The sequence below is a fragment of the Ursus americanus genome, chromosome 3, assembly GCF_024610735.1.
Source record: "Ursus americanus isolate L20-20 chromosome 3, mUrsAme1.1.p, whole genome shotgun sequence".
NCBI lineage: Eukaryota > Metazoa > Chordata > Mammalia > Carnivora > Ursidae > Ursus > Ursus americanus.
Genome location: NC_142129.1, coordinates 87,174,498 through 87,198,543, shown reverse-complemented (window position 1 = coordinate 87,198,543; position 24,046 = coordinate 87,174,498). Strand labels below are relative to the sequence as shown.

Sequence of the window (24,046 nt, the reverse complement as noted above, 5' to 3'; positions counted from 1 at the left end):
GAGAGGGAACACAAGCAGGGGGAGTGGGAGAGGAAGAAGCAGGCTCATAGCGGAGGAGCCTGATGTGGGGCTCGATCCCAGAACGCCAGGATCACGCCCTGAGCCGAAGGCAGACGCTTAACCGCTGTGCCACCCAGGCGCCCCAAAAAATAGCCTTTTTGAAACGTGAGAGAGCGACTCCAGTGGGAGGAGAGGTAGGGTTGCGTGGGGCGGGGGTGTTTTGCCGTTGAGCTGGTTTTGCTCCTCCACACGCATTTCTGATCACACCTCTGCAGAGGTCTATCTGATGGCTCACTCACTCGGTACGTTGTTCCAGAGGCGGATTTGAGCCCGCAGAGCCAAGTATCTGGTGAATGTTGACTTGAGGTGAGCTTACTTCTGTAAAATAGACAATCACTTGGAATGCTTGTGATTTTAACCTCTGACGGGGCCCCGGGCAGCTAGAATGTCAGTGGAGCTTAAATAAACCTGAGTAAACACAGCCTGGAAACGGAGGGCTTTTAGTTCTCTTTGCTGTCTGTGGGGCCTCTTAACTCTCCCACCCCCACTCTGCGAGGATTTAGAGTGTGGCTGAAGTGTGAGAAATTAGGGAACTGGAATTGGCCGAGGAGAGTTATTTGGTTCAAGTCTTGGTAGTGACGGTCCTCACGCCTCTCTGGTTATGACAAATGAAGAATAAACAAGACCTGTATCTTTGATTTCCATATCTGGCGAGGTCTGTATCTACTTGATATGCATATGTATGCGTTGTTACCGGCATTTAAACCTACCTATTTCTCAAAATAAAGATTTCAGCACTTGGTCTTGCTTAAGAGCAATTTAAATTTACTTTATAAATAATTCAGCCAAGCTTTTCGTGGAGTCGAATGGACTCCCAAGGTGAAACAAATGAATAATTGTGTATTTACCTAATCTGACATGTTAATATCCTACCTTAGAAAAGCAGCAAATGTTCTATTAAATCTTGACAAAACGCTGAATAAATTGCAACAAGTTCAAGTCACCCAAGGACGCGTAAATTCTACCATCACACAGCTGACGGCAGAGATAACGAAAATTAAAAACAACGTTCTGCAGGTATTTATCTTCTTGGAAACTAACCTGAAAAAGATTTTGAATGTGGAGACAGCCTGGTTTTGATGTGTGCCAATGTCATGCTTGCCTGACCTGCCTGATGGGATGATTATAGGCTAAAATAAAATGGTGGTGGTATGATGCATTTAAGTGACATTCTACAGAGTTCTCACGGCATCACTTCATCATTGCCGACCCCTCCTGGGGCACGAAGCCGGTGCTACTACCAGCTTGTAGATGAGGAAACTGAGACTCAGGGAGGTTAAATGACTTGCGTAAGGTCACACAGCAAAGTAAAGGAAGATTTGAGGCAGGAGTTTATCCCTTCGGATTCTAGGGAAAGTAAGAGACTTGTGAAAGCTCACAAGGCAAAGAAAGTTCATTGTTGCCAGGTTTTTGTAACTGCCAGGTCTGGCATGAAATCTCACCAGAGTATCTTAGGACTGAAAGGATATCTCACCCAAAAGAAAGCATTCCATCCAGAGCTTGGTGGGAGCCAGGCCATGGTTTAACCCAGATCGTGGATCCGGGAAAGGGAGTCTGGCAGTTGTAGGACAGGACGGGACCTAATTCCAAGCCGTGTGATGTGTCTTCCTCCAAGCCTCCATCCTCCAGCCCATCCCCTTCCCCACAGAATGCCAGCTCCCCAGTCCCTGTTCTTTGGCTGGGTTGTATAGATCTAAATACACGCATTTTGAAAAGAAAAGCAGAAAGCGGTAGAACAGGGAGTAGTACACCAGGAAATAAAAGGCTTCGATGTGAACAGGTTGCAAATATAGGGTAGCAGAAAAACCAAAGGCGGCCTCCAGGTTTTCCCCCTTCGAGGCATATACGCTGGAACAGGGAATGGCAAAATACAGCTCACGGGCCAAATGGGCGCACTGTTGTTGTTTTTTAATCCCGGATCACAAAGTTTTACTGGAATCCAGCTACATGTTGTCCGTGGCAGCCTTAGTTGCCAGAGTGGCACGGGGTTGAGCGGTTGCAAAAGAGATTTTGTGGGCCACCCAGTATAAAGCATTTACTATCTGGTTCTTTACAGAAAAGTTTGTAGATTTGTGCTCTTAGAAAAAACATGTCCAAGGGCACAAGAAGGGTGTTTTGGGGGTTATTTTCCTACAAATAGGGTAGACCAGGGCTCCCACGGAACCCTCCTAGTAGAAAAAAAACCAAAATTTTGGCTGGGATATTTTTAAAAAATACATAGCTGAATTAGTAAGAAATGGAGGAAATCTTCAGAGGCCAACAATGACAGGGAAGTACGAATCCAGAGAGGTAATAGAGGAGGACCCTGACGGCAGGCAGAGGGTATCCGCCAATTGCTGGTGTCGGAGAGCTGTTGGTTTTAATGTTTACCATGCGTAAGAGACAGAAAACAAAGCCCACGCAAGGAAAGAATACGACCCTTGCACGGGAAGGCAAACTCCTCAGTGAGATGTTCAACTGCTACTACATACTACTGCACGTGCACACACGCACGCACACACGTATGCGTGCATGCACACAAACACACAGGCACACACGTATGCGCACACAAACACGTGCACACAGTATGCACACACAAACACGTGCACACAGAAACCCATGCACACACGTATGCGCACACGTATGCACACGCACACAAGCATGCATGCGTGTGCGTGCATGCGTGCACACACACACACGGAGGCGCAGTGCCAGTAAAGACTCGTGCTGTGGGGGAGGAAGGTCTTCACTAAGAATTGCCTACCACACTCTTGCTCTTATACGAGTTCGAGGGTAGAAGTCACACCGCCTGTGTGGCCCCGACAGCCCAAGCTAAAAATGTCACGTAAAGTGGTCCTGGGCTGATTGTGCCGTCAGATGCCTGACAGAGGCCAACAGAAATCCCCACCCAAGGAATGCACCTTAAAACCCAGCCTCACAAATGTCTCCCAGAACACATAAAAGAACAAATTGCCTCAAGCAAGAGGCACCAGAAACAGTAAACAAGGGACTGCGGATGTGACGGTTACTGGATGTAGAATACAAAATCAGAATGTTCAGTATGCTTACAAAAATCAAAGAAGGTATGAAAGTGTGACCCAAGAACAAGATACAAGTGATAACAGATGACCAGTCAGATTTGACTTCTCGATGTGACAGAGCCACGGAAATAACAAGCGCATATAAGGTGTTCATTACTGTTTGTAAGGAGGAACAGTGAGAAGCCACTGCATCAGCTGGAGCATAGAAATATAAATTGTATATTCAAACAATGGAATGCTTTAAATTGCTGAAACTGAATAAACAGGAGCTATGCAGATTAGTCAGGAAGAACTGTACAAGCGTAATTTTGAATTAAAATTCAAGTTGCAGAAATACGCAGTATCATATATTTGTATAAAGTTAAAAAAATTCTGCATATGTTAGACATGCTGCATAAGATTTAGTAAAGAGCGTGTAGAAGTACCCAGAATGACAAATACTAGATTTAGGATAGTGGTTACCTTTATGGGGAGTGAAGGGGTGTGAGGAGAGCCTGGGCTCGCTGGTGAGGCTTTATTCTTAAACTGGCCGCTGAGCGCATGGATATGTGTCATAGTTGCTTTTATATCCTTGTGTGTGTCTGAAATATTTTATCACGACGTCGTTTTTAGTGGAACAGAAAAAAATTAAAGGAGTGATTCACTTTCCCTTCACACCTAGCTTATTTTCTGAAGGGTAATTAAATCATTTGTTTTCTCGTTGTTTGTTGCATAAAGAGACTTTCTTCTCTCTGCTCTTTAAATCAACCACAGGCTGAAAATGAAGCCAAGGACGCTAAGAATGAGCTGGACTTAGCAAAGCAGCGATCGGTGCTGGAGGACGGGCTTTCCCAGCTGCAGACCAAGTTGCAAAGGAACCGAGAGCAAGCCACCCGTGTGACGGCTCAGGCCGCATCGGCCCAACGCCAGGCTGCGGGCCTTGAGCAGGTCATTAGCCCCGCCAGTGCCGCCAGGAGCAGACAGACAGAGCCTCTTGGAAGGATAATCCTCTAACCTCAGCTCACTGTGCCATTTACCGGCAGTCCCCTTAGCGCTGGACGGTGCTCAGGGGCATGCGTTAGTAGGAATCCGGATGGGCACGAAGCCTCTTGTGTAGTTTAGGGCTGTCTCCAGGGAAGACAGAAGTCCTTTGACCAAATTAGGATGGAGTGTTTCCTCCCCACATCTCCTCCTCCTAGGACCACTAGTGGTGTCCTCATCAATGTTTCCTTCCTTCCAAACGTTCACACTTTGTGCCATTGGTCTATCTGGGGCGTATTTACCCTTTACTCTAATTCAATCACATCACCCATCATGAAAACAAAGAAGTGAAAGTCCCCTGCCAAAGAGAACAGGTCACGTTACCGAAGTCGGAGTGAGCTCATTAAACAGTTGTGGGAAATGCCTTACTCATCTACATCGCTGAGAGAAGCTATCAGCTCATTTCTCAGCAGGATACCTCTGGTTGGTTGTGTTCATAGAGTAGCTTAAACACAAGAAAAACGTGAAAGTGTTTTTACAGTGGGTCCACTCTCTTGCTTTTCAATCCTAATGTGCTGGGTGATTTCCCCCAGACTTGGGAGTCGAGTGCATTTTCTATGGAGCAAAGGTTGGGAAATGTACATCCCTCCCATCCTCTCCCCATTTCCCTTTCCGGACTCCGCTCAGCTGTTCCACCCTCTAGACTGTCAGCCCCCCAGGCCGACCCACGAGATTTCCATCTAATGCCAAGGGAGCTCTTCCTACTAACACCCGTCACTTCCCTTCCTGCCTCCCATCTCTCTTACCTTTTTCCCGCCAAAACCATATCCTTGCTTTTAAAGCTTCACTGCTCACTCTGCCCTTTATCCTGCACTGGCTGCTGTCCCACCCGGCTGACCCAGAGATTTGTCACAGGCAGGATCGCGTCACCTCTGTCCTCTGTGTCTCTCACCTTAAGTCGTTGAAGACAAATGATTGGTGCCCCATAAATAATTGCCTTTGCATGAGCCATGATTGCTATTTTATAACAAAGAAATTTTATTATTTTTTTTAAAGATTTTATTTATTTATTTGACAGAGACAGCCAGAAAGAGAGGGAACACAGGCAGAGGGAGTGGGAGAGGAAGAAGCAGGCTCCTAGCAGAGGAGCCTGATGCGGGACTCGATCCCAGAACGCTGGGATCATGCCCTGAGCACGACTGAGCCACCCAGGCGCCCCAAGCGATTTTATTTTTAATTAACTAAAGCTGAGATTTTTTTCAGCCTGCAAAGAAAAAAAAAAACAATGCAAATAAAAGCCTGGAAATATCAGGGTGACTCAAGCATATTGACTGGATCATGGTTTTCCTCCTGCTCCTTTTATGAACAGTTTCAGGCAAATATCATGCATGGGTACCTGCTTTGTAAATATTTTCCAGTGATGGGAATGCGTTGCTGTGTTACAGGAGTTTGCAGAGCTGAAAAACCAATACGTTGCTCTCCAGCAGAAGACCAGCGCTACAGGACTGACCAAGGTAACGTTAGAAAAAGTGGAGCAGCTCAAAGATGCAGCAGAAAAACTGGCCACCGATACAGAGGACAAGATAAGACGAATAGCAGGTATCTCTTCTTTCCTTCCAGCTTTATCGAGGTCTAGGGGACAGGTGAAATTGTAGGTATTTAAAGTGTACAGCGTGACGATCTGATGGACACATACGTCGTAAAATGATGACCACGATTAAGTTAATCAACACATCCGTCTGCTCACGTAGTTACTTTTTTCTTTTTATGGTGAGAATGCTGAAGATCGACTCACATACACCATGCGATGCAGTATTGTTAACAGTCAGCAGCACACTGAACATCGCATCCCCAGAAACTTTTCATCTTAAAACGGGAAGTCTGTACCTTTGCCCAGGCTCTCCCCATTTCCCCCATCCGCGGACCCCGGCACTGCCATTCTTCTCTCTGCTTCTGTGAGTTCAGCTTTTTTTTTTTTAGATTCCACATACGAGTGAGATCATATAGTATTTGTCTTTCTCTCTCTGGCTTATTTTTTTTTTTAATCCTTTGAGACTTTATTGAACTGGTACAGTACCTCATTAGTTTTTGATGTAGCGTTCCGTGATTCATTGTTTACGTATAACACCCAGTGCTCCATGCAGTACGTGCCCTCCTTACTACCCATCACTGGGCTAACCCAGTCCCCCACCCCCCTTCCCTCTGAAGCCCTCAGTTTGTTTCCTGGAGTCCACAGCCTCTCGTTCTCTGGCTTATTTTTACTTAGCATAACATCCTTCAGGTTCATCTATGTTGTTGCAAATGGCAGGATTTCCTTCTTTTTTTAATGGTTGAATTTTACACACACACACACACACACACACACACACACACACCATTTTCTTTATCCATTTATCCATTGATGGGCACTCAGGTTATTTCCATACCTTGTTTATTGGGAATAATGCTGCAATGAACACAGGAACACAGATACCTCTTCGAGATACGGATTTCATTTCCTTCAGATATATACACAGAAAGGGGATTGCTGGATCAAATGAGAGTTCTATCGATTCTATGACATGCTTCACCAATTTGACAATAACCTAATACTCCACCTTCGTGGTAGAATTTATACCAACTTACCATTGGCACAGTTCAACCACCTATGAGCCCACTGAGTCGAGGAAGTAGGAATTGGGTCAGTGCCTTGGCGACTGCAATAGAACAAGCCACTTGCATGGTTTACTTCAAAGGGCATCAGTGAGTCTCCACTCTGCGTTCATCAGAACAAACTCCCATTGCCTTCGGTCAACCGGAAATGCCCTTTTCCTAACCCCCTGGTTCTCAACCAAGGGTGATTTCATCTCCTTCCCTGGGGACAAAAGTGAAGACATTTCTGCTTGTCACAACTAAGGGGTACAACTAGCAGCGAGTGGATGGGGGCAGGGATGCTGGTAAACATTCTGTAATACACAGGACAGCCCAATGATAAACAGTTATTTTGCCCAGAGTACTAAGGGTGTGGATGTTAAGAAAGTTGAGAAACCCCGTCCTAACTTCCGCTGCTTATTTTCTCCTCCCATGCAAATAACTGTTTTGGAGTCACTATGATCTAGACTCCAAGGCACTGTCATCTTGCATAGATCTGTAGGTAGCATTCCAGAAAGAGCCATAGTCTGGACCAGGATTTTGATCAAAAATGGAAATTCTGATGCGCACCAAGTATGGTAAACATAGAATCGCAGGATCAGAAAGTTAATTAGAATCTGTTTTCCCCACAACGGGTACTCATGATTTTCCTGGGCAGTCATCATGCCCTTAGTAACTACCTCTAAATCATCAAGAAATATCCACTGATGAGTGGTCTGGTTTTACTTTGATTGCATTAGTTGTCTCCAAAACTTTAAAGTTAGTCATATTCATTTGAAATATAAGTAACTCTCAAGATATTGAAACAGCCAAGACTCCTCAGTTATAATAATGCTTCTTTGTTATAAAATGAGTCTTTGGCCTTAGAGCCACTCATATCACCACTATGACATGAAAAAAAATGGAAATGCAACATTGATGTGGGCCAAAATCAGGAAAAATACATACCAAACTGTTAACATTCGTTATCTCTGGGGAGGGGGAGAATGAAGAGGAAAACACCCCTTTTTACATTTATATAATTATTTATATAATTTCCATCTTTTACATCTATATAATTTACATAATTGTCATTTTCAGTATTTTCCTAATACTTTTTTAAAAGAATTACTAGGAGAGATTCAAAAAGACAGAATGTTGCTTTTTGTTTTTTACCCCCCATAGGTAATATGAAAATCAGTTGCTGTTATTTACATGGTCCTAACTGTAGGAGCAAAAACATGGGGAGAATATTTTTTGTCTTGTGTTTTATGTTGAGGCCCAAATTGTTTCCACTTATTCCCATAGACTAGAATTTCCACAGTTTTTGAAATTAGGTCGGAAGAGAAGTTAGGGGCCTTCCTTCTAAGCGAAGTCTAAAATCATGCACTCCACATTTTTTGCTCTCTTTAAAACTGTTTTCACAGCTCAACAGGGTAGGAAAATAAGACATTGGCTTGACCACCTTCCTGACTCTGCCACTCCAGAAGGGTCTGACCACAAGGACTGTGCTAGTTCCACCAGGTAGGAAGAAGTGCCCAGGGGATCCCAGAAAGGAGCCTTTCCTCACGTTGGCAGGGTCAAAGTGGAGAGAGTGGAGAGATGTCCCCAGTCTGCAGCCAGGGTCCCAGCGAGAAGCAGACAGCACGCTTCAATGTGATTCTGGATCATGTATTTACGAGAGTTGGCTCAGTTATCTACTCATTGTGTAATAAAGGGCTCCCCGTATTTAGGGGCTAGAACAGCAGCCATGCATGGTCTTTCTGTGGGTTGCCTGGGTAGTTTTCCGCGGGTCTGTGCTAGGTTACTCGAGCAGCTGCTGCTCTCGGCTGAGGGGTCAGCTGGCTGGTCCGCCTGGGGCGGGGCTTGACTGAGATGCTGGTCCTTTTTCCACGGGGTCTTTCATCCCAGGCTGCTCGCCAACTCGCTTGTATCGGTTCCCGACAATGAGCACAGCTGTAAGGCCCTTGAGGTCCTGCGCATTGATTTCTCTTACTTTCTGTTGGTCAACACAATAGGCACATCTGGACCTGGTTTGAGGGGTGAGGGAAAATAGCCTCTACTTCTTGGTGGGAGCAACTCTTAAAAATGCACAGGAATTCCGAGACTCGGCCACGGGTGTGGCGGTGGTGTGTGACCGGCCGCAGTGAAAAGCCATCAGCATCCCTGGGCCCAAAGGAGCAGGAGACGTGGGAGGGCCAGTGCTCTGAGGCCGCTCTCCGAATGCTGGAGCCAAAGGCAAGGGGCCGCCTTGCAGGCTGAGGGGAGAGGTGTAAGAACTGCCAGAACCTTCTGCTCCATGGGGACTCTCACCACTCTCACCCCACCCCCCGCCCCCATCACTTCTCTGAACTGTCCAGTGGCCAAGTGTGAACGAGCTGCAGAGATCCCGGGAGCCGGATGATGTCATCCGCTGAGGCTAGCTTTCCAGGACAGAGTGGGACGGAGAATGGACGTAGGCAGGCAGATGAAGAGAAACCAGCCAGCCTCGTTCGCTTCTGTGGTGGAAGCGCAGGGGTCTTTTTTCCCGTTAGTACAAACACACTTCCAGTGCTGAATCTCCTTTTCAATCTCAAAAGATCTCTATTTAAGTTTCGAGAGACAGAATGCTCACTGTCTCCCATAGCAGCTCTTTCTTTGAACGGCTGTGACTGCTAGAAAGTTCTTTATAATCAAAGTCTTCCTTCATGGAGGTTTCACCTGCTGGTTTCATTCTATTTCCTCAGGATGACAAAACACATTTCCTCTGCTTTCATAGGCCTCAAATACTTGAAAATAGCTACAGGACATGCCTGAATCTTCCTCTTTCTCTATATGAAACATCACCGGTTAATTCATCTTTTGTTCACCGGATAGTTTTCAGATTTCCTCAGCAATCCGGTTCCTTCCTTTAAACATACATTCCAGGCTAGTTTGACAGTGCCCCCCGATGGTCCAGGTGTGACCCGTCCGGGTGAGGTGCGACACTTATCTTCCTTCTTTAAGAAGTTCTGCTTCAACCTAAGGGCGGTTTCTTTTTCTAAAAGCCACTTCACACTGCTAACTGTGGCCTTGTCCACCTCCTCCATCCACTTGCTGGGGTTTACTGTAATTCCCAGGTATTTGTCGAATGAAGAATAGATAAATGGATGGCTGGCTGGAAGGAAGGATGGATGAATGGAAAAATAGAAGGATGGATAGATGGACGGACAGATGGATAAGAGTGAAAGGCATCATTTTGCTTTTCCTGTTCAGGGGCTTGAATATCAGCAGAGCAGAATGAAGAAATGAAAATGTCAGTCTTTTTTTTACTGAAAGACTGAGAACCCCTAATGTGATGAACACACATTAAAAAATGAAGTTAAAACAGCAAGAGCAAACCTGTGGAAATATTCAACAAGTCCAATCAAGGCTCATCCTCTGCCTTTTCATTTCTAAAAAGCTCTAACTAGCTTTGGACTGGCATTGATAAATGCCATTAGGTATAAAATACTTTTTAGACAAAAACATCAGTTTGTCTCCTCTGATTTGTGTGAAAACCTTGAGAAGCCTAGTGACGATAAATGTTTTGTCTGTTGAATCAAAACGCAAAGTGAAATATGTCTTTAAGAGGCACAGAAATCCCATTTCATATAAGGTGGGTATCCAGGAAGAACCCATCAAAACCAAGTCTATCCTTGACTTCATTTTCTTGTTTCAGATTTAGAAAAGAAGATCCAAGATCTGCATCTGAGTAGACAAGAAAAAGCTGACCAACTGAAACGGTTGGAAGATCAAGTTGTTGCCATCAAAAACGAGATTGCTGAGCAAGAGAATAAATATGCTACTTGCTATAGTTAGGCAGAGGTGAAGTGCAAAGTCACCTGTGCCGCCTTTTCTGGCTTCTGACAAGAAACCCTGAGGAGCTGTGCAGAACTTGGGAAGCCTCTGGAGCCAGCTCCTAGCCAAAGATCTGAGCTGGGCCAAGGAAATGCTGTTCCACGTGGAATAGAAGGGGCAGTTGAGACATCGTCTCTGGCTTCAGAAACGTTTCCTCTTGCCCTCCTTTCCCTTTCATAATGTAAAAATGATTCGTGACATATGACAAGTACAAAATAAATAGGTATTCTGTTTACCAGTCATCACTTCAGTCAAGTGAACCTAAGTGTGAATTAAGTTGCCAATGGGGGAGGGGGTTCCAGGGGAGAAATGCGTTACTAATCAATGGGCATAAAGTTCTGGTGAAGAGAAATGAATAAATTCTAGAGTTCTGCTATACACCGTATGTAACTCAACAGTACATCGTACACTTGAAAGTGTGTTCAGAAGGTAGATCTCATCTTAAATGTTCCTACCACAGTAAAACAAAATGAAAATAAATTCAAACAAATTAAGCTGAAATACATCAACGTCTCTAACACTAGGATGGAATTAATCTGGATGGCATGTGCTAGATTGTCCTGTGCTTTATTTTTATTTGGATTTGCTTTATAAAACGATTATTCTGAATAAAATGCATACAATTCAAAATGTAATGTGTTTTTACACCCACATCCCTGTATATTCATTCTCTCGACCAAAGGATTGTTTGCCCCAAATGGCACTGAAACAATATTCAAAAAGATAAATATTGAACTAGTTTTCATAATCTGTCCGCAAGTATTTTTGCTATAAAATCTGCTACTGATTTTTGAAAGAACAGCAATCCCATTGTCAGTGTTTGGTGTGAAAGATCAGATTACCTCATTTCAAAATGGGTTTATGATTTTGCATTAACTTTTTTTTGCATGTATGATTTATAACCGAGCACCATTGCTTCTGTTTCTGAAAGCTATCCCTCAGAGGGATGATTTTAAGGGAATTTGGCCCCACATTTTTGAATAAGAAATAATAGACACCAACATTGGTGTATGAAAGAGGAAAGCAGCTGCAGTCATCTCCCTTAAGGACTGACTCATAAAAAAATGGGTTTAAAAATTCAACGAAGGGGCTTCAGGATTACACATAAATATGAAATTTCTTAAAACATACGTTATTTAGGAAAATTGCAGTTTCCCTGGAGATCCTGAAGAATGAAATGAAATTTTTCTACCGGAAAGCCCACCAGAAATCTCTGCTGAAACGCATGATTGCAATGCTCTATATATCCAGCACTTAGACATCTGGAAACTTCTACCAACAAATGATACACAAACTGAACCAGAGTTGAAACACAGACGGTCACAAAATCGAAGTTGTTTACTCCAGTGGAGGGGGTGGAAGACACTGCAGCCTTCCCACCAGGATCCTGACATGCACCCGTGGACAGGTGATAGACTTACCTTCACGAGCGTGGTTATCTGTCTGCGATAGCAACATTCGACTTGTTCTGGCTTTGCAGCGGTGGGAGATGATAGAAGTAACAGCCAGAGAGTGTGGAAAGGGTTAAAGAGGAAGGAGTTTCTGTCCTCTGACACCAGGAGGCTGTTGAGGTCACCTGGGGTAAACAATTCCCCAGCCCCTAAGGAAAGCATAGTAATCTGGGGAATCAAGTCCAAGGGCGAGATAAACCCATCAATCTCCTCCGGGGATCGGGGATCGGGGATCGCAGTTTGATGAGGTCAGGGAGGATGGGATGCACTTTGGAAAGATTGTCATTAAAAAGTGGTTATGCTTTCTAAACTTTGGTGTTTAAAATGAGAAGCTTTGGGTATCTTAAAAAAATGTACCTATGGGAAAAAATCTTCCTCGGATACATCATTTCTAACTTCTATCACTTGCTGTATCCCCTGTTCAAGATGTGACCAAGGCAAAGATTTGGTGAAACAGTATCTTCTATACGTTGCAAAGTCACCTGAAAATGTGTAGCAAGATCTAACCCGAGACCCAGTTGAACCTGTATATTAAGAAAATAATCTTAAATACAGGGGGAGAAAAGCTTTGTGAATAATTCATTGCAGCACTACTTATATTAAAAATGCAAATAATCCAAATAATAAAAAACCAATTAAATATTATGATTTTACCAGTCTGGCTCTTGGATGCAAACATTGACATATACAAACAATAACAGCTTATTATGCAGGAAAGGAATTTCTTTAAAGGTAATCTCATAGCACATAGAGTTGGAGAAATGACTGGGGAAAATGTAACCAAGGACACTTACGCATCTGGGAATATATCCAAGGTCACACCCAGGAGCACTCAGGTGAGGATGCAGTGCTCGCCCTACTGGTCTCTGCACCATCCAGTTAACTCGCAACTGTCTTGGATCTCGTGTCCCTCTCGCATGACTCAAAAATCCCCAGGAGAAATAGCCTGAGCCTCTTGCTTTGGTAGTGAGAGGGGAGTTTTGTCTCCACCTATCTTTGGAATCTTCCAAGGTGGGAAGTGTTTCTATGGCAAGCATCAAAAAATTACAAATTGCCATTATAGTCCACCTTTTCCTAATACCATGATACATTCTTCATCCCACATCTGATTCAGAAACAAAAACTCTTCCACCAGATGCAATGTTTCCTCCACTCAGCCTTCTAGAAGCACTTCCACCCTGTTTACAAGGAAACCAACCCAAAGTCCCATCACTCGCTGAGGGCATCCAGCTGTGCTCTCACTGTTTTCCGTTCCTGTTAACAGTTCGGTCTCTGATGTCCGCAACTTAACGATCCAGATGATAAAGTTTACCACCGGCACACAAGTATAGAGTCGTAGGGGAAAGAAGGGAACTAAAAAGAAAAATAAATACATTTTTGTATTTTGTAATGAAAACTATAAATATGTACAAAACATCACAGGAGGAACACAGATTGAGACCGCACACTTCTTTTCTGTTAACTCTTAAAGAGGCTGCGTTGGGATTAATGACCTTGCTTTCCCACTCATTCCATCGTCCCTCCGCCTTCAGCGAGCATCTCTTCGTCAGGTAGAGTGACCCAAACCTTCTTTCCTGGGGATTCTGTCTTGGATTCTGTCCAAGAATGTGCCCTTGGACTTGGCAGGACCGGATTGTCTAGACGGCAGTCATAGCCCTCCCTGCTGCCACTGTGTAACAAAAGCTCAATTTCTCTTTAAGACTTGAGATCAATTACCCCAACCAAATGATACCCCCCTCCCCTTCTCTGGCCTGTTTATCTGAAAGAGCTGGGTATTGGTATGTATTCCAACTCCGTGGTGCAACTGTTGTGTCATCTAGTCAAAACACACTTCCTTAGTGACCGGAGTGCAAAGTTGGGTATAGGAAGTAAAATCTTGCCCGTGAGGCTTTTGGATATAATTGTGAACAGTGTCAGACTTTCCCTCTCTCTTGGTTTTAGATCCACGTAGTCTGTGTCGAGAAGGTTCCATCTGTTTTCACGGAAGAACACATGGCTGTGCCTTGCATCAGCATGAATTTTCTTTGCTCCTGTTAGAATTATTCTAATAGTTTCCTAAATGAGTTGAGAGAACACTACAACTGCAAAGCACTGGGAAGTCTCTTGAGGTGTGTGAGGGACCAGCATAGAGAAGTCTAGACCGAATTCCATGCATCTCAGAGCAGCGGTGAGTGAAGGGCAGGAGATAGAGAGCCAAGGTTGAGCCCGAGAGTAGTGGCCGGGCTTACAGAGACAGACGGACCCAGGCGACACTCACAGGGCTGCAGACGGGATCTAGGACTCCGACTGTGGAAGGGAGAGCAAGATGGTGGACAGTGTGGGTGGCCCGGAAACGTGAGGCAGCCCCGTTACCAGAGGTCGGATGGAAACATTGGCAAACCAGCCCATCTCATCAGAATGAAGATCAGGAAACATCACTATGAGGTAACAGGAGTGGTCCATTAAGGAAACAATTCTATCTTCTCAATTGGAAACCAATCTCAGGTGACGGGCAGCCCGGGGCCAGGAGTTAAGGGCCATTAACCTACAGCACCAAGGTGGCAAAATGAAGGGAACCCCAAAGAATTGCTATCCAATATCTACTCTCTGCCTTCGTTCTTTGGGTACTAGAATTCCTCCATGTTCTAAAGGGGCATGGGGCTGCCTAGTTAGAGACAGTATTTTTCAACTTCCCTTGCAGTTCGGTGTGACCATGTGACTGAATTCTGGCCGGGAGGATGTTCGTGAGAGTGTTGTGTGCGACTTCAAGGACACAGCCTTGAAAGGAAGCTGTTCAGCCCCTGTGGTAGGCGAGAATAATGGCCCTCAGAAGATATCCACGTCTCACTTCCATAGCCTCTGACTATGTTATGTTACACGGTGAAGGGAAATTAAGGTTCAGATGGAATTACAGTATGAATCAGCTGACCTTGAAACGGGGCAAGGAGCCTGAGCCATCCAGGTGGGTCCAATGTAATCAGAAGAGTCCTTAAAAGTGGAAGATGCAGGCAGACGAGAGAGAGCCAGCGAGATACCAGCACGGGGAGGGCTTGCTCTGATGTTCCTGGCGTCAGTGGAGCCCAGAAACTGGACAAAGCGAGGATAGGGGTTCTTTTCCACTGCCTCCAGAAAGGAACACAGCGACGCAGCACCTTTTTTAGCCGTGGGAGACCCGCGTCGGACTTCTAACCTACGAAACTGTAAGGCTAAAGCTGTGTCCTCTTACGTTACCGTGTTTATGGTGATTGGTTATAGCAGCAATAGAAAACTAAGACCGTCTCCGTTTGTCTTTTTCCCCTTCACGTGGGCCAGAGTATGGCGAGTCAGGTATAACCACGTAGATGAGGATAATACTGGTGAAATAAGGCGAAACAAACCGAAATCCCTAGTTGACTAGCAGTCAGGGTCCCGGCAGGACGCAGAGGGTACAAGCTAGAACCGTTTAATAGGGGGACGGTGGAGAAAGATGTGGTCAGGGTGGAGGAAAGCTATAAAGGATAGGACAGCATGAAACAGGGCGTCCTCCCCATGCTTGGCCACCGGTGAGGAGAGCAGGTGACAACGGGGAATCGAGGCGAGTGTGTAGGAAGGGGACTTAACAGGACCTGTGGAACCCCCGATGCTGCTCTCCCCAGTCCCAGCCAATCTTGTGCGAGCGTTCCCCATTATTAAACCAAGAGACCAGACGGATGCTGCCACGTGTGCGGATTAAAGCTGTCTACGCCTGACTCCCCTAGACTGCCTGCCACCTTGAACTTGGACCAGATAGAAAAGCAAACCTCTTGTGTGGGGTCACTGTGACTTCGGTCTCCTTTAAAACCGCCGAACCAACCTCCCCTTTAGTATCTCTGAGGCACTAATGGAATCCGACCCCTCTCTGGCCACAGCGCGGGCACAGTGGGACCGAGGGTCAGGTGATAGGTGTAAATTCTGGCGTGTCCCCTACATGACCTCCCATGATTCACAGCCTCTGGAGTCCATGTCCTCATTTGCTTCAGCTGTGAAGTGCTAAGGGCTCTACCTGGTCTACCGCCAGGGGCACTCCCAGGTGGAAGGGCTGTGAGAAGTCACGTGTTCCTGAAATCCTTGGAGCCCTACTTAGTAGCGATCACCTTGTGTGTGTCTCACCCGCACTCCCCTTGTGCGCAGGCGCTCCTGCAGAGTTGCCTGCCTTAAAAACCCGATTACTGTCTCTCCACCAAACCTGACTTTTCCCTAAGGAAAACGAAAACCTCCCTTCCCCCTCCCCGAAGTCGTCTCTCTCCGGCTTAGCTGCAAACGCTTGCTCTGAAGTCCTCTCTTACGTTGCCAGTTTGCCTTATCTAACCAGATAGTAACTTCGGGGAGGATGTAGAGCACGTGTCCAGCCACTTCTAGATTCCTTTATAGAACTCAGCACCATGCGGAAGCCTTCTAAATACTTGTTCACTTACATGTTAGTTCCATAAATCGACTCCAGATTGTTGCAACGCAGACAGTCCTGGGACCATCCCTGAATGAAGAAGTTTTCCACCGTAACATGAAACCAGCTCACCATTCGGGTTGGCCCCCCTAAAAATGTAATTGAGAACAATGCGAGTCTTTAACCCCATATTAAGGGGAAACCATGTCAAATGGGAATCAAATCCATGCATAGGACAAAAGAAATCCTTTTCCCCATCTCTCCCCGCTCTAACTGCCACCCTCTAGTAGCTACTGAAAATCCTTCCTCTGGAAACTTCTTTGCTCTGAAAACTCCCCCAAGCCAAGCTCCCTGCTCTTTTCTCTCCAATCTCGTTCTTCCCTTTGCACTTGGTCACTCTTTTCCTCTGCCATGAATGTATGTTTACAAGATTGTTGATATTTTCCAAGCCACGGGGCCATAAATTAGGGCGTGCCCCTCCCAAAGGAAGGTCATGGCCTCCCGGGCAACAGCTACACTTCCCAGGCAGAGCTCACGGAGCCAAAGGGAGGGAGCGCCTCGCTTTGCATTCAATTAGGCTTTGTATTGAGGAAGCAACTGCATTAAGTGGCTAAGCAAAAAACCTGGAACACATTTGAAAAACCTTTTTATATATGAAGGTTTATATATTTACATATAGGATTTATGCAAAACTTATGTAAATACAGCTGTAATGTTTAGGCTCCTCGGTAATCCTTAGCCATTCAACAAACTAGTTTAATCAAACCCTCCTGCGTGCAACACCCCCCCCCCCAAACATTCTTCTCTTCTCTTGCCACCCAATCCCCCCAAACAAGCCTGAGTAGAACTTTTTTTTCATTCCTCTTACGCTTCCACCTAAAAGTTCTTTGCCAGCCCTGATTCTCACGCTTCAGAAAAATGACAAACTATGGTGACCGAGGTTTTCACAGGCTTTTTCCATTATAAGCTTTTAAGGCTTTTTAGGAACAGTAGATGCCTGCTTAGTTTTTACTAGAAGACAGTCCCCTGTTTGTTCTCTCCTGTTTCCTGCCCTCAACCCTTGAGAGCGCATTGTCCCCCTCTCCTTCCAGCATCAGACGAAGCATGACTTCTAGCCTGCTCCTCCATCAGCATCTAGCTTTTCCCTACTGGGAAATAGCTTGAACCTACACAAAATCTTTAGCTTTACTCATTAAGTGCTTTGGCCATTCTAGGAAGCTGCTTCTGCCCTACCAGCCCGCCGCTGACTCAGCCTGCCGACTGAGCAAACCTCATTAGGCAAAGCGAGCTTACCACAGTCTATATTAAACCTATTAATCAGAATATACAGGATTGAGTACCGTGTTTCCTTCCTGTTCATATGAATTATGTTTTTTTTAAAGGTTAAGTGTTTGATTCATAGCCATATTGATATCGTTCCATGCACAACCGTGGTTCTTTGATGACAAACACCATAGTCTAGGAAATAGTGGGCTGGCTGTGTTTTATCTTATATTCTCCAGGTGGTAATAGATGAAGTTTACTGCATGCAAAGCGCTCTGGTCCTCCTTATGTGGCACCAAGAATTTAATCTATAGTACTGGTACTTGCTTGAGGAAAGACTGAAATAAAACGTTCATAGTAAAAAAAATAATAAAAAAATTAAAAAATGAATAAAATAAAAAAAATCTATCGGTGGAAGATAGTCCCTCTAATGGGAAAAACTATAAAATGACTATCTGGAAAGTTCTAGAAAGAACTGGGCAAACACTTAGAGACGCTGGCTGCAGGCATCTCTCCGGAGCTTTTGCGCATGATCTTCTCCCTGATCTTGACTCCCCTTCAGGAAAGAGCTTTAAGACATCCAAACTGCGAGAGATTTAAAGAATTCCCTCCCCGCCCCCCCCATTTTCAGAAGGGCACGGAGGTGACCTTAGCCCGGGTCACATAGCTTGTTGGCAGAAATGCCAAGGCGTGGGTGATAGAAAACCTCTCCCAGGACAATACTCGTTCTATTGGACCCTCTCTTTCAAGACCACTTGCTCTTTTAACTGGTCTTAGGCTCTATTAAATAGTCCATCACATACAGGAGAACATTTTTTTTTTTACAGTTGACTAATCTATTTTTTACATAAATGGCCTGTCTTAGAAAGGATTTCACAGAAAGCAATTCTGCTTGAGCGAAAACAAAGGTCATAGTGGCTCACCAAATAGAACTACCTTCTCCTTAATGTGAGTGAACAAACACGTCTAATCTCATGGGACTAGGACGTCTCTTAAGAATAGCCAACTAAGGGAGCTTAGTTGTCCTCAAACACAATCGACAGAATTATTTTCGGTCCTCAAAGCTTTCCATGTAGTTCTTAAAAACAAAGCAACAATGTAGCCAGTGACAAGGTGGGCCAAATTTAAAATGTCAAGTTCCATTATATCTAAAACTTACTACGATACATGCGTATTCAACAAAATTCATTTGCTTTAGTAGTCAGGTTTATTTTGTTTTCCTACATAAAGAACTACTTGGTTGGGGGCAGTGGTTCTCTAAGCTATGCAACCAGTTTCTAGGACTCTAATAACCAAACGGCTAGCTAGGCTATCAGCTCTGTTAAAGTGCATATTTAAATTAATCTAAGGTTTTTTTTCTTGATTCTCAACTGAGCCTATTAAAAGCATCACTATACTGGGAACTTTCTAGAGAGGAGTAGGAATGGAAGTTTAATGGAGCCTGAAAATCTAACAGCCGAACTCGTGTTTGAGGATTCCAGAGATTCGTACCATGGGAAGAAGCTCAAAGCTTAGAAGGGCTGTATAAACATCCCATATCTAAAGATAAACACCAGGGGATCTTTATGACATTCAGGTTCAGCTTTGTGTTGGCCATACTGCATTATGATTCATCTAGGGAAGCAAAATACTAATGGAAAAGATCAAATATTTGGGATTAAAAGAACAACTGCTTTCATTTAGAAAGCGGTCTAAACTTTCTTACAAAACCAATGTAAAAAAAAAAAAAGTTAGATAGGCTAGGTTTCAAGTTGCAATTCTTTTTTAAAATCCCACGCCTGGCTAACTCTTCAGACCATCGCGTACATTCTATCCAGCAGATACATAGAGACGTGTACCCTAAAATTTCTCCTTACACTCCATTCTTCCTTCCATCCACTTTGGGGAGTAACTCTAATATACAATGTGAAAGATTTAAACCTGTATAAACACATTTCTTCGTAAGAAAAAAATCAACTTTCCGCTGTGACTACCGTTGACTATATTTTGACTGGGACATAAAAGCAGAGGAAGTGGTTACAAAAAATTAATCACGGCCGCTCAGCATTGTAGTCAGACCCGAATAGACGGCAACAGTTCCTACTCTATGCAAACTCCGGTTTCTGTGAAATACCTGCATACTTTAGGGATAGCAGTGAGCTTGATCTGTCTTCCTCTGCTTTGGGCAGAGGGCACTCTTTGCTCAGGGATATGAACATTGCAACACTTACCTCTAGGTTAGAGTTTATATTAGAGTGACTTCACTTCTGAACATAAAAGGTCACTTTGGAGAATGCAATCACAGGAAACTATCTTGATGTAAAAATTTTTAGAACGAGGGCTGTACACGTTCATTATGGAAAAAATAAGGGGAAATGACTTAATATTTGGGGCTATATGTAGGCAATTCCTGGATGGTTTCCCTTTTTAATCCCTCAAAAATAGAAATTACATCTACATTTTTTTTTCATAATTGGAGCCTATTTCCCCCCCCCAGTTATATGCTAAAAATAGGCCCCCATCTTTTTAGGCAACTGTCAAGGATTCCGTTACAGGGGTCCAGCATAATTACTTAACCGAAGTGACCATCAATATGGGATCAATTAGTCCTTTCCAGTTTTTCTCGTTTAAAAACAATACTGTAAACCTCTTTATCTGCATAATTTGGCATATTTTCCCACAAAGTTAAACATAATTTAAATTTTAATATTTCAGATTGCCCTCCAGAAAGGCACACCATTACCTTCCTAGCAATTCGTTAAGTTAGTGCCATTATGATCCTCATTACGGATGACACCATAAGACTTGGGGACCTTGGCTTGCCATTATGTCATCACCCTGCAGCTTCACACGATGAAGGTGAAGGTGTGGTAGCTTCTCGGTAACCCTCATGAGAATTTACACACTCCACAGCACGGTATAGAGCAGTGGCTGAGCAAGTTTATGCTGAGTTGACATTGTATTCTCATTAATACTTCACAGAAAACTCCTCACTTATATGTCCCATGGAATAAAATGAAGTTTGCTCTGTATACATAGTACTCCTGTATATTGGGTATGACTCATTCTGGCTAAAGTATTACCTGTGAATTATTTCTCCCCAGAAAGCACGATGGGCATAGTTCCAGGCATTTATTGAATGAATGCATTCAATAAATATCTGATGAGCTCCGTGCTCAGTGCTGGGGAAATTAGGGTGCCCTCAAAGCACCTGACATTGAGCAAATACAGAAAATACACTCCTACACGAACAGTCTGTATGCTGGACGTTCATTGTATACCAATGACGTGTTCTGTGCTGGAGTGAGGGCACAGAATGGCAGTGAGTGCAAGAGATGGGGTGCCTGGCCTCATGCGTGGCACAGCTGGTCTAGAACAATCTAGAAAGATCTCTTCCAATAGGTGTATGCCCAAGTATTCTACGTGGGCCTTGAAATTGAGAAGGTTCCACATGTGAACATAAGTAGAAGCTGTCTTGGCAGAGCAGAGTGAAGAGTGACCAGGCATTCCAGGCAGAAGGGACTGGATGAGCCAAAAACCAGTGTTTAGGTTTTGAGAATAGTGAGTATATGCAGGCAAGAGCTTGGTGGGAGTGGAGCTGACAGCTGAGAATGCAGAGGTGAGAGTAATTACATAGGGGCCAGATTTCCAAGAGCCTGTAAGAGTGTGTGAAGACACCTGGTCTTTGTAGTTTTTTCACAGATGAGAGTGCAACGCCCTGTCATGTCATTTAGTGAATTCACTGGTGACTAGAAAGAATCCATTTTAATTTCTTAGCTCTTTGAATTTGTATTTTAAGGTAAAAACCCAGACTCAGCCAACCTTTATCGTATGCTTTATTCAAAATATAATAAACATTGATACCAAAAAACAAACCAAAACCCAGAACTTTGGGTTACGATTTTTTGCTATTAATTGTGCCAGTTACAGAGAAATAGACTGTCATTAAAAAAAAATTAAAACCTCATTTAACCCCCATCCCACACATAATCCCTCTACCTTTCCCGAAAGTACCCACCATCCTCCGTTTGCTCTGTCTTTCTAGAACTTTACCCTTGTCTATTCCTTTATGTAAGTGTATATATGCTTATAGAATAGAGCATTGTAATGTTGTTCTTTCATCTTTGACTTTAACCCTTGTGGGTCTTCTTAGCAATAGCATATCCATGTCCATACAACCCTGGCCTTCTCTGGGTAGAAGATATACCGTTAGGACATGGCAGTGATTGGCACATAGAAAACACTCAAGAAACGTTGAAGAATGAGAGCGAGCGGTTGGTGCTAAGGCTCCAGGTACTGAGTAGGTAGCTACCTGGAGCTGCCGAAGTCGAAGCCCACCAACTAGTGGTGATGGACAGCACTTTGAGTCCCGAGCAGATGACGGAATCGTCAGCTCCATATTCCGTGCTCTCCAGACAGGATCACCGAGACATCATTTAGTCAGGGAGGTTAACAGCAGCACTCCATTAGCCATCTTGGAAAGGGCAGACACATCCTGTAACTTCCGTGTCTGGCAAAGAGCCCGATATGTGAGATAGCACCTACTCCTGGAGCGAAGCCTAGTGCCGACTTGTTCGTGATGTGATAAAAATGCAGCCACTCGGCTCTGGGTGGGCTGGCCTTCCCAACTGGTCACCAGCCTTGATAAAATCAATGCCCCTTCCAGAAGAGCAGACCTATTCTAGAGGAACAGCAGCTGTAGAGTTAATGCTTCTAGAAGGCCCACAGCATGGTGGTTGGGGATGATGAGGCAGGACTGTGGCCACTAGAGAGGGGATGTCTTTTAACCAGCCTTTCCTATCCCTTCTGAAAGGTGCTCAGATCAAAGACTCTATCAACCCAGGGCAAAAATACTGGACTGGGAACTAGGGTTTACTCGAGTAGAAGCCATGAGTAGTAGTGGAGCGTTTAACCCGCTTACTAAACCTGGTGTCCTGGATCACCCTAGGTAATAATTAATAACCCGTAACTATGAGCTAGGTTGGCAGCAAGAGAGCCGTTGAGGCTGTCGTTTCAAGCCTCTGGTGCGAAGATCTTGCCTGAAACTTACACTCAAAGTAGAGGTTAAATAAATGCTTTTTAAAATTTTAAGATTTGTTTTAGAGAGTGAGAGCAAGCACATGGGCGAAAGCTGGGGGTGGGGGCAGAGAGAATATGAATCTTAAGCAGGCTCCACACCCACCGCAGAGCCAGACATGGGGCTCGAGCTCAACCCCGAGATCATGACCTGAGCCAGAATCAAGAGCCCAACACTTACAGAGCCACCCAGGCGACCAAATAAATGCCTTTTCATTCAATAGGCATTTCCAAGGGACCTATCTGCCATGTGCCGGGCGTGGGACTGGGAACCCACGGGGAAATGTGGTGAGGACTTTCGGGGCTCATTGGGAGCTGAGCTGGACATTTCAAATGGAGAAAGAATCTGGGCTTAAAAAGTGAAGGAAGAGCTAAAAAGTTAAACTATTGGGATGCAGAAAGTCCTTTTCTCCTCCTCTGGCTATTACTGCATTTCAGTATCCTTACAAAGCCGAGGGAAGTAACACCATCAACCGAAATATAATTCTCAAAATCATCTTTAAGAATACACTTTTAGGTAGATTGCTATAAGAGGTGGACGGAGTTTAATCAAAAGTTTTTCTAAAACTTAACTATCAGATACTGTTAGCCGCCGACTCAATTGATGTTGGCGATTTTCAAGCACCGGTTTTAAAACAAAAAGCAGGCCTCAAATTTTAGATGCCAGTGTATTTTGTCCTAGCACACAGCTCATATAAAAACTGCTAAATATTTCTGAAGTAAGTAGTTATAATAATTTCTTGTTTGTGAAGGTAACTATGAACGTGGCCAAAAGCTGACCAGAGAGACCAAGACATTTTAAAGGAAGGGTTTTTAATTTTATTTTATGTGAACTGGCAAGTATTTGTGTTTTTTTACATTCTTACCGCCCCCCCTTCTCTCGGTAGGGCACTCCTGAACGAAGGGAAAGATAGAATATGCCAGAAAAATGAAACTAGTTCATGACGAGTAATCAAGTCTTGAAATGTTTAATTGACTACATTTAAGTTAATCCTGTTATGAATCTAATTAAATGAAAAAAAAACTTTAAGAGCTTTGCTAAGGCTCCTGAGCTTTACCTCAACCATTAATCTCTCTCCTGTTCATTTTTCAAGTGCCGCGTTAGCAACCAGATGCTAAAATCCATAAACAAAGAATAAACAGCCGAAAATGTGTCCCAGTTAGACTGTTTCTATGGCATTCCTGTTAAATATAGATAAGACATTTTTAAAGAGGTTTGGAATTCACGGGCATAGATGGGTACGAAGTGTCACCCTCCCTCCAGCGGGATCTAGAGGGTCCTCTTGCCGCCTTTGTGGGAGGTGAAAATTCCACGGTCGTGCAGCCTTGAAATTCAGAAAGCCCAGGAAGAGCATGGATGTGACCACGTTCCGTCACTTTAGTGACCA

General features: G+C 44.3%; 1 protein-coding gene across 1 annotated transcript in view; it reads left to right on the top strand.

The window, feature by feature from the left end:
• LAMB4 (laminin subunit beta 4) overlaps nt 1-11,138 on the top strand; it is a 98,333-nt gene extending 87,195 nt beyond the window's left edge. The window contains exons 32-35 of the mRNA XM_087861193.1: nt 939-1,077; nt 3,834-4,007; nt 5,486-5,639; nt 10,330-11,138. Of these exons, the coding sequence (XP_087717319.1) occupies nt 939-1,077; nt 3,834-4,007; nt 5,486-5,639; nt 10,330-10,469 (607 nt within the window). The 3' untranslated portion in view covers nt 10,470-11,138. The remainder of the gene's footprint in view (nt 1-938; nt 1,078-3,833; nt 4,008-5,485; nt 5,640-10,329) is intronic.
• Nucleotides 11,139-24,046: the final 12,908 nt, after the last annotated feature.